The sequence below is a fragment of the Brassica oleracea genome, chromosome C3, assembly GCF_000695525.1.
Source record: "Brassica oleracea var. oleracea cultivar TO1000 chromosome C3, BOL, whole genome shotgun sequence".
NCBI classification, from domain to species: domain Eukaryota; kingdom Viridiplantae; phylum Streptophyta; class Magnoliopsida; order Brassicales; family Brassicaceae; genus Brassica; species Brassica oleracea.
The window spans coordinates 26,184,366-26,195,051 of NC_027750.1; the positions used below are offsets into that span (position 1 = coordinate 26,184,366).

General features: G+C 36.6%; 2 protein-coding genes and 1 pseudogene across 2 annotated transcripts; all 3 read right to left on the bottom strand.

Annotated features, from left to right (window-relative positions):
* Window positions 1-4,044: 4,044 nt before the first annotated feature.
* LOC106333216 (F-box/kelch-repeat protein At3g23880-like) lies at window positions 4,045-5,331 on the bottom strand. Its single transcript, XM_013771686.1, has 2 exons — window positions 4,654-5,331; window positions 4,045-4,506 (listed from the first exon to the last, which is right to left on the bottom strand). Exons 1-2 carry the CDS (start codon window positions 5,198-5,200, stop codon window positions 4,049-4,051), a joined length of 1,005 nt encoding a protein of 334 aa, XP_013627140.1. The 5' UTR covers window positions 5,201-5,331; the 3' UTR covers window positions 4,045-4,048.
* A 64-nt stretch (window positions 5,332-5,395) lies between these two features.
* LOC106330247 lies at window positions 5,396-6,737 on the bottom strand (annotated as a pseudogene).
* A 1,504-nt stretch (window positions 6,738-8,241) lies between these two features.
* Window positions 8,242-10,191, bottom strand: LOC106332266. Its single transcript, XM_013770740.1, has 8 exons — window positions 10,108-10,191; window positions 9,956-10,041; window positions 9,724-9,829; window positions 9,505-9,617; window positions 9,332-9,397; window positions 9,130-9,220; window positions 8,950-9,014; window positions 8,242-8,634 (listed from the first exon to the last, which is right to left on the bottom strand). Exons 1-8 carry the CDS (start codon window positions 10,109-10,111, stop codon window positions 8,458-8,460), a joined length of 708 nt encoding a protein of 235 aa, XP_013626194.1. The 5' UTR covers window positions 10,112-10,191; the 3' UTR covers window positions 8,242-8,457.
* Between the last annotated feature and the right edge of the window lie 495 nt (window positions 10,192-10,686).

Below are 10,686 nucleotides of genomic sequence, written 5' to 3' on the forward strand. Positions count from 1 at the left end.
CTTTTTTTTGTGGTAAAAGTTGTTTCATGTATATGAACCATATATGTTTAACTAAAAATATTTTCAATTTCAGGAGTTCCAATCAAATCAGATTGCAATTAGGTTAAACTATGGATAACAAAAAATTTTGTTAAGCTTATTGTCACTGATAAAATCAGATACAATAGCAACACCATCCTAAATAACCAAAAATATAATCTAATAGTAACTCTTAATTTCTATAATATTTTTTACCAATTTTGTAAACTAAATAAAAAAAGAAACAAAACTCGTGTTTTAACGTGGGTCAAGGCTCTAGTAATTACCTAAAATAGATATAAACGAGTTGAACTGAATTTCATAAATATCTGCGAAGAATGAAAAAATAATGAACTGAACTAGTTAATATTTTATTTAAAAAATTGAATGATTTTATATTTTTTTTTCCTAAAAAATCGAATTATCTATAAAATCTGAATTAAATTGTACTTGCAATTTTCTCAAATATTAACTAATTTTTAGCTTATTATTTTAACCGGAAATCAAAAACTAAAATAACAAAACTAAAATTAAACCGAACAAATGATATAGCTCTAGAACTAGAAAATCAGAAATTGAATTAACCGAACCAAATTAAACCAATATCTGAAATGCCTAGGGTTTTATCTAATCACCGACCCGGTTAAATCTGTGTTTAAAGTGAATCCGGTTTTGATTCGCTCTCGTTATAATTGTTTTTTTTTGTTTCTTTTTAGGTAAAGTTTATTCGACCTAATCATGACTAGTTTGAACTCACCAAGCTTGATTCTTTTTTCTAACCAGAAAATGCCAAAACTGTTTGAGGTGTGTCCCAAACTTTACTGTAGAGTTGAGGCCTTGGGGGCGGCGGCCGGCGGAGATGAAACGAACCCATATGATTTGTTACAACTATGACCTACCTGTGTTTTTTGATTTCAGCCCATCCCTTCCAATTCAACTTTTTGCTTCGGCCGAAATTAGTATGTCCATGATTACATATACTCTAAATACTTTTGGATTCGTTGTAACTTGTAATGCAAGCTTTTAACATGATCATATGGTTACAAAAGCCATGATCGTTTTAAGTCTCTTGTGGAAACAACTTAATCATCTGTGCTATGTGTATTCCCTCGTCACACAGTGAAATTGTCACACTAACTAACACTAAAGTCTATTCTCAGATTCTCATGGGTCAGGATGCTTCACTTTGTTTGTGGCATTGTTCATTACTTCCACACTCCTCTTGCTTGGGGTTGTGATCATTGGTTCCCTTGCTTGCAAGTATACACATCCTCAAACTATCTCCCTTTTGTTTTAGATTTTAGTGTTTATGTTTGTTGTCTGGTTTCAGTGATCAGCTCCTGTCTATTTTTTTTGCTTCTTCAAGTTCCTCTTTTAAGGAACCATGAGTGAGGAAGATAAATAAAGCAGGAGAGATCGAGGGAAAGGATGTGTTGAGAAACAGCTCCATGTTTAACTAGGAACCAACAGCAAAACAGTCCACAAGATCTTCATGTCAAGCCAAAGAAGCAAGAAGGTTGATAAAATTATATAGAATTCTAATTTTGTCATTGCTCTTTTGATTAGTAGTCTCGGCAAAGTTCTCTTATAGGATTCCTAATGTAGTAAACATTTGTATATTCTAATAGCAGCAAGGAACTTAGCTGACAAACGTAGGCCACAACCTCAGCCAACTCCTGCTGTGGTTTCTTGCAAATGCAACCTCATTGGCTATCACAAAAGCACCATCCTCAGCTGCCGATCTGGGCTTGTTGATTTTCCTATTGTAGATGCAAAGATCATATGGATTCTGATACAGACGCAAGTACAACAGCGAGTGGAGCAGAGTCTGAGATAGAGAGGTGTACATGCGGATGAACAAGTCAAGATGAAGATTGCGATTTGAAAAATGGATTGCGGACCAAAGCGGAGTTAATGCGAAGACATCTTGGGGAGCAAGCTTGAAGAGATTCACCTTAGAGAAGAAATATCTCAGGATGAGAAGTTCTTAAAGGCTATGGAGAAGCTTTAAGGGAACTTACCTTATTTGGATAGATAGTGAATATTGGGTAGATAGGCATGGATAGCCGACCTGGTTGTATTGTATATATAGTCATACTCGACCTGTGTATTAGGGTTGTCGAGAGAATTGTATTCTTAGCATAAGAGTGGAGTTCATTGAGCTTGTAAGCAAGTGAATAACACTAAGGGGTAAGGGAGAGATGTTCTAGAGATCTTGTATTCGATTTTAGGACGTGTGAGGCTAGGGGAACAAGTCAAGAAAGGTCTTAATCTTGTTCGAGTTCTGTTTAAAGAGAGACTTGTAAATTTGTTTTAAAAGAATACTAGTAATAACACATATCTTTGTAAAGATACTCTCTGGTGTACTATGTGCTTTACTCTGTGAGTTAGTTCTTGCATTAACACCTTTCTCCAAAAAAAAGTAAGAGACAAGACAACTTATAAAGCTAAGTGTCAGAGCTTTCATTTACTCTGTTGCGAAAGTTGTCCCCTAATCTAAATGGTGTGGTAAGGGTTTCTTTAGGAGATCCAAAACCATAAAAGGGCAAACGCACTACTCCTTTAAGACCAATCTTTTTGAGAGTATTTGGTTTTGTGGAGAAAGCGCTCATTACTCTGGCCTTTGCTTTTGGTTTACTCTCAAGTCAAAGAAGGTCAAGTTCTGAACTACGTTGAACAACTCGGTGGCCAGTTCCCGATCGAGGTAATATGATATCTTCCATTTGACTTTCTGATATTGTAATTATTGCTTCCACCAAGCCCTGTTAAAATTGCGTTCCATCTTCCAGTCTGATGTTACCGGGTTGGTTGTCAAAATACTCCGAGAGTAAGGAGGCAAGTGTTTCTGCTGTTATAACATTTCCTCTTTTGTCTTGGATACTTTCCTTCCTAATGGATTATTTCCTCGTTTCCTTCCTGAAGGATATTGTGATGTTATTATTAAAGTTAAATTTGATTTTGGGCTATGCTAAATTATGGGTTCATAATCCAATAATATTTTATTGGACTAAACCTATAGTTAAGCCCAAACTCTATAATTTCTCTAGAATAGAGGGACAAACTAGTCTCACCATTTGTCAAACTTTTCTCCTCTAAGTTGTACGCAAGCAGTTTTGACTCTCTTTTCATTGATTCTTTCCCATCAATATCTACTATTACTAGTAGCAATCTTTTTTTCATCTCTCTGTTCTGTTTGTCTTTTGCTTTACATGATATGTTATGGATCTACTGGTAGACAAATATCTGATAAACTTGTTTCAGAACCATCACCAATGCAATGGAGGATTTCTCGGAGCAGGAGTTCTCTATCAAACATCACATACTGCCATCTGTATGCAGGATGCCAGCCATCCTTTGCTAGCAAATAGATTATCATTCTTGAAATAAAGATGCTTAAAAACTCTATATATCAGAAGTTTTGATATTTCCCATATTTTGAATTGGCCAATAATACTTGATTGAACTTATGTACGTTATGAATTAAAAACTTGCCAAGATCAAGCAACAACAAAAACGAAAAAGTTGATTAACTGCAAAACTCAGAATCTACTTTCCAGAAGTTTTGTTGATATCATCATGTGATGCTTGACAATGAGAAATCTGAAGATCTCCACAAGCAGATGAAAACAAAACTGCACCATTTGCGATTCAGAAAATCGGAAAGGAACATACCAATTTACTTTGGAGAAAATACTTTCAATCGATCAACCTTTACACTAGCTAAACATAGTTCTATATCTTCAATCAGGATTTTGCTTGCTTGGAATTGAGTTTGCGCCTTGATTTATCAACCACGCAAGTGAACTTCTTGCACCTTTTCAACATAATCGTTTTTTCATAAATAATGCACAAACACAACATAAAGAAAATTCCAGGAACTATCCTTCATTAGTTTGCAAATGAAATAGAAAACTAAATATTCATGGAAAAAGACAAATAAACAATGATATGTTAATTACTGTCTTGTCTTTGATGAAGATAGATAGATAGATAAAAACACAACAAAAAATAAAAGAGCTCAAAAGAACCTTTAAAGATTCAACCGTCCAGGAATAGGGACAAGCGTTTCAACATACGTCAGAAGACGCCCACATGAATAGAGGGACAAACTAGTATCAACATTTGTCAAACTTTTCTCCTCTAAGTTGTACGCAAGCAGTTTTGACTCTCTTTTCATTGATTCTTTCCCATCAATATTTACTAAAACTAGTAGCAATCCTGCATAAGTTATCGCAGACACTACAAAAATGCGATGTATACGACAACTAGTCGAGATTTCAAGAATGCCAGGCGAGAGAATGCAAATCTTGCTCCAAGATTTGATACCACCACCAATCTTGTCGTCATGTTGGGCAGACCAAACGATTAAACCACCGGACAGGGCGTCAACCCCTACTGTACATAGGCCGCCTCCTCTCAACCCGCCCGCTATAACTTCAGGAAATCCTTTACCGCAATTACTCGGACCTGGGTAGAATTTGAAAGTCTCTGACACCAAATCAAAGCCCAAAAACTTATCAGTTACTTTTACCTTAGCATCATAGACATGCCAGTAGATATTTTCACCAACCAGTGTTCCAGGAACTCTACTGTGGAGCATGCCAATGTCACGGAACTCAATCATCCGAGACGCACCTGACTTTAAGGAAAACACAAGTGCTTCAGAGTGGATGCCTTGCTTCTTAAGAAGCAATACAATCTTATAATCTTGACTTGAGGGGTCATACCCAAAACCCATCTCAGACCATTCACGGACATCAGGTTTGCGTATTTCTCTTAATACCCTCAGTGACGGGTTCCAAACACCAAAAATACGATTATCAAAACAAAAGCAAAACAGTCCATGGCAGTGACCAAGTAAAGAAGCATCGATAACCAATCTCTCACCTCTAGCGTTCAAGATATTATTCGCTTGGAGTATCATCTCAGCCTTGTTGCCACTATTATCACAAGAAAAACGACCGAGTAGAATATCCGAAAGACGGAACGACACAATCCTCGTTGGGGCATGAGTCATGTGCTGTCTATAAAACCGCTCGTCTTGGAACAACGAACGCCAAGTTTTGCAGACGCATCTAAACCGTATTAAGTCCTTAACAGGAACCCTAGCGAGTATTTCAACCACTAATTCAAAAGGAAGCTCTCTTCTTCTCATCATCTTCAGTTTTCTAGATGACGACATACCTTAGCAATCCGTCCAAAATCCCAAACTGTTTTTCTTCTTTCTAAAGCCTCTCAAACTGATGTCTGAAAAAAGCAATCCGTCGAAGATTCCAATAAATAAATCTCTGTTTTTCTTCTTTCTAAAGCGTCTCAAACTGACGTGGAAAAAGCGTTATGTCTCTCTCTCCTTATTTTTATAGGGAAAAGGTTGAATTCAAAGTGGCTCTTCCAAACTCTCCATCATGTGGCCTATATTTGTCAAGTTACCTTGGTCATCCATTGCTCCAAGATGAAACAAATCCTCCATGCCCCGAAAGAGCATTCGAGTGGAAGGAGGATCTATATATTCAAAAAATGTCAAGTCCTCCACCCCTAGCCTTTTCAAAGTCAAAACTGTTTTAACAAGGTTTGATCTAAGTATCTCAGGAGTCTCCCCATCCATGAAGTCATTGAAAGTCTTCTCAGTGTAGAGCCTAAAACATTTCCTACCGGCACGTCCTGCTCTCTGGTAAGCACTTGCTTGTGATATTCGGGACACAAACCAGACTTCGTCAGTAGTGAGAAAACTATAGTTCTTTTGCTTGGAGAAACCAGGATCAACCACATAAACAATCCCGTCCATGCACAAAGAAGTCTCAGCAACGTTGGTGGAGACGATGATCTTTCTCACTGAAAGTGGTGGTGGTGTAGGATCGAAGATCTTGTGTTGCAAAGCTGGTGGAAGAGAGGAATACAAGGGCACAACGGTGACTTGATCTCCAAGACTACGGACAATTCTGCTGCAAGCATGTTCAATCTCTTCTTTCCCGGTCAAGAAAACAAGAACGTCACCTGTTGGTTCACACATGTGAATCTCGATAACTTTGCTTATGGCAGACTCGAGATAGTCCATCACAGGTTCTCGAGTGTACAAGATCTCCACTGGATGGAGGAGCCTACCAGAAGGGATTTTGATGAGAGGCGCACCTCTAAAATACCTTTTGTTAAAAACCTGTAGGGTTGCACTCATAACAACAAGCTTAAGATCAGGTCGGCTAATCAAGGTGCGGTTAAGAATACTACTAATAAGTAAATCTGTGGCTAAACTTCTATCATGAACTTCGTCAACGATAATCACTTTGTATCTCAAAAAGAGAGGATCCACCATAGCTTCCCTCAGAAGCATTACATCAGTCAGGTACTTGAGCACCGTTCGGGGGCTACTGCGATCCTCAAAACGGACTGTGTAACCGACTTCTTCCCCGATCTTTACATCCATCTCTTCAGCGACACGACGTGCCGCGGACATGGCTGCAACTCGATGAGGCTGCGTGCACCCAACCAACAACTGATCATCAGACCTAGGGATTTCATCCATCATTGCTTCTAAAACAAACTGTGGGATCTGCGTTGTTTTACCACTACCGGTCTCACCCGTCACCATCACCATCTGATTCTCCTTCAAAGTTCGGACAAACTCTTCTTTTTTGCACCCATACTTGTAGATTCCTACGTTCTTCTTCGCAATACCTAGCACCTGACTTCTTCTTCACCATCATATCGATGCACGACTCCATCTATTCAACAAACAAACAAACCAAACAAAAAAATCCTCACCAACTTGTTGCTGTATTCATAGTCACCAAACCCTATTTTGGTTTTTTTTTCAGTGTGTATTTTGGGAATTTTTTTTAGAAAATTTCCTTTCAACAAAACTATATTTTCCTTTTCTATATCGTGAACCTCAAGTTTATTTCGAATATCTAGTCATGAAACCCTATTTTCCTTTTCAGTGTGTATTTTGGAAAATTTCCTTTCAACAAAACGTTGTTTTTCTTTTCTCTTACTTTTTCTTGCTTGGACCCCAAGTTAATTCGAATATCTAATCTAGGCCTGGACATTTTAATCTGGACCCGAAAACCCGAACCGGAACCGACCCGAAATCACAGGTTCGGGTACATGTACAAGTATGTATAGATTAACCTGTTGGATATTTTATTTATGGACCCGTGGGTACATGTTCGGATCCGGGTAAGACCCGATACCCGAACGGATATTAATGGAACAAAAAAAAACAGAAATAAGCATGCTTCAAGTTACAGCAAGTTACTTAATATTTTGTCTCAGACCTCGATATCTCCTCCAGGTCGTTTCCAGTCCCCCAAACAGCCTTCAATCTTGAACAAAACCGAAAAGGCGAAAACATTTAATCAATCAAACTGGAAACCCTAAATCATACTCATCTAATTTCTTCCTCTCCACTTCCTGAGACTTCTTGAAATCACTCTGTGATAATTCCGTAATCTAAACCCTTGTTTCTTAATTCTGTGGAAATCTCCACTTGCTGTCTTGCTTGATGATTCACTATTTCACTTGATGACTAAGTTACGATTATTTGATTATTTTGATTATTGACTTTTGTTTTGCTGTTTTGTGACTTGACTTTGGTTCATTATTCAACTTGTTTTTGAATCATATAATTATAATTCTTTGCGACTTGTTTTGTTTTGTTGTTTTGCGTTTTCGACTTGCGATGATAAATTTTTTTATCAAAGTTTAAGTAAATAAATCATACGTTTAAATATTGTTTAATTTAGTATGTGTGGTTTCAAACATTCATTTTTTATTCTGTTTTTTTTTTCAATATAGATGACTTCTTGTGACAATCCAGTTGGAAGGGATGACGATGAACCAATGCATGTTGAAGATGGTGATTCTTGGAGAAGACTTGGCGAAGTTGTTGTTTGGATGTTGTTTTCTGTTTTCTTTTGTTTTTGGATTTAAACTTCATAAGATTTATGCTATGGTTTCGGGTTAAATTTTATCCGCACTACTGAAAAATATCCGAAACTTATGGAATCAAACCGAAAAAAATTCGAAAAACCTGTACCCGAACCGGAACCTGATGTGGACCCGAAATTAACAGGCTTTTTTGCAGGTTTTTTATTTTCAGACCCGAACCGACCCGTTAGGAACCGACCCGAACCGAAAAACTCTTAAGTACCTATTGGGTAATAATTTTCTAGACCCGAAAGACCCGGACCCGAAAGGAACCGACCTGAACCTGACCCGAAGACCCGAACGCCCAAGCCTATTATGATGTTTAAATCACACATATATTACATATGCTGCTGCAATCACACACACTCACACTCACACTCCCACACAAATATTACATATGTTGACATTACCACTGATCACAGTTTGACATAGATGGTCTTGTTCGTTTGGAGGTCGCCTAGGGTAGGGCAACCAGAGTCTGCGACGTTTGATTAAACGTGGCTATTGATCATTTTCTTATGCTGGAAAAGTTAGTGAACCATGGGAAGGGTAGTAGACGTTCGAGAAACCCCAAATTCGTTGTGAGATATCAGCTTTTTCTATTTTATATTCACCCCAATCTTTTTCCCGAAACACTCTTTGTATCTCTCGCGCATCAAAAGTCTCCCCTTTACTCATCATCGTGAGATGTAGCTGCAATAAAAAAAAAAAAGGAACAGCCATGACACCATCTTATTTTAATCACTGTAGATTTTTCAGTTTCTGATAAAACAACTAGAGCATAGCACTGAAAAGAACTCTTAAGCGTTAAAATGATGTTTGACCAAAAAAAAAAAGCGTTAAAATGATAATATTAATATTTTTTCTTTTAAATAATTAAATTAGTATAGAAATGACATGTGGATGGTGAATTTGCCACAGATGCATAAACTTCTATATCAGCTCTCTTATCTTCAACATTATTTTTCATTATGCATGTAATAAAACCTACAAATAATAATTATATACCTTCAAGCGTGACTTTTCTTTTTCCGCAGCAAGTTTATCAGGCACAAATGCATCGATCATAACATCTAGATTAGGGAGTCAAAGAATTTGAAAGCTTTTGCAAACTGAGACTAGATATAAGTTCATCTTAGAAACAAGGCACAAGAGTGATAAAAACAAGCTCTTAGAGAATTAGGATACGACATGCCCTCAGTAGACGGCCTACATTCCCAACTTCTTCAACAGGTGCATAGAGCACCCGGGTTTTGTCTAAAGATTCCTCCATACATTCCTTAACAAGAGAAAAATATACAAAGCAAATCATTGGGGATAAAGTCAAAGTTTATATTTCAAGCCACTAGAAATATTGTGGTCACTTAAAGCCAAGGATGTTCCATTTTACCAATCCTCTAAGTCGTATGGCGACAGGTCGGTTATCCAAAGCATCATTCACATTTTTAGAAATATCCTGATTTTCATAAAGCAAAAAAACAAGCACTCAATCATCAAAGGCAATCCTAGAAGAAGAAGAAGAAGCATACAATATCTCTTAACGCACGGGAAACTAATTATAACCTTAAGGACACGCTTAGCTTTATCCAAATCTTTCACGTCCTTTAAGTTTAGCATAACCACAGTCAAATGTAATTTACTTGGCGAAACAAGCAATGATTCGTGGAAACCCATATCTGTCCAGTATAAAAAAAATGGTATGTCAAAGGGAAACAAAAATTTAATACCAAAACAAACACAAATAATTATTTTTTTTATTAACTTTTTTTTGTTTGATCTTACTCACTACAGAAGCCTGAAAACCCTTAACCTCATCCTGCAGCTTAGAGTGTGTGGCTAATGGTAGTGAAATGAAGTGTGTAAACACTTCTCTATGACCTTGGAAAATCTACCAAACATGTTTGAGATTTCAGCGATCAAAGAAAAGTAAGAAAACAAATTAGTAACTTATCAAAGGACAGAGATTTCTCAACACTGATGATGAAGAATTAATCTCGGAAATAGATCAGCAAACCTGTTTGCCTTTGGAGAGGGATGAGATGGAAGATCCCCCGAGATCCTGTCTTGATAAGCTCCCCTTCGACGAATCCTTGGACAAATCTGTATAATCCAAATCAAATCCAAATACACTCGATGAGAATCAAGAAAGAGAGAAAGAGACTTTACCCATACTCAAAAATGAAACTGTGCCAGCGTTAAGACTTCCCACGTTACAATCTAGCCTGATCACACTATCGGAATTAGGTTGAATTAATGTGTGAAATGAATATAAATAGATCATAAGACATGCATGCTACCTCTGTTCCTTAAAATATATTATCTCCGTTTCACTTTATTTGTCTTTGTAGAGAAAATATTTCCTTTCAAAATAAATTTTGTTTTATAATTTCAATGCAGGATTTATTGAACTTGTATTCCAATCTATTTTTTATTGGTTGAAATGTGGTTAGATGTATTTGTAATGAGGTTTTTTTAGTAAATATATAGAATTAAATGTTTTTTTAATATGTGTGCATAATTCTAAAACGACAAATAAAATGAACAAGCAGTATACTTTTAATGTTTTCACATATATATTAATAAAACACATTAAATCTTTCTCTCTCTCCATCATTTTGGCAGTTAGCTATTTTAATTTTTAAGAAATAATAATTAGATAAATTCAGTTTTAAAATTTTTTTTTTTTGCAATATTCATGTAAAGCACAAAAAACTCATAAAGTCGTAATTTTGAGAAAACAGATGC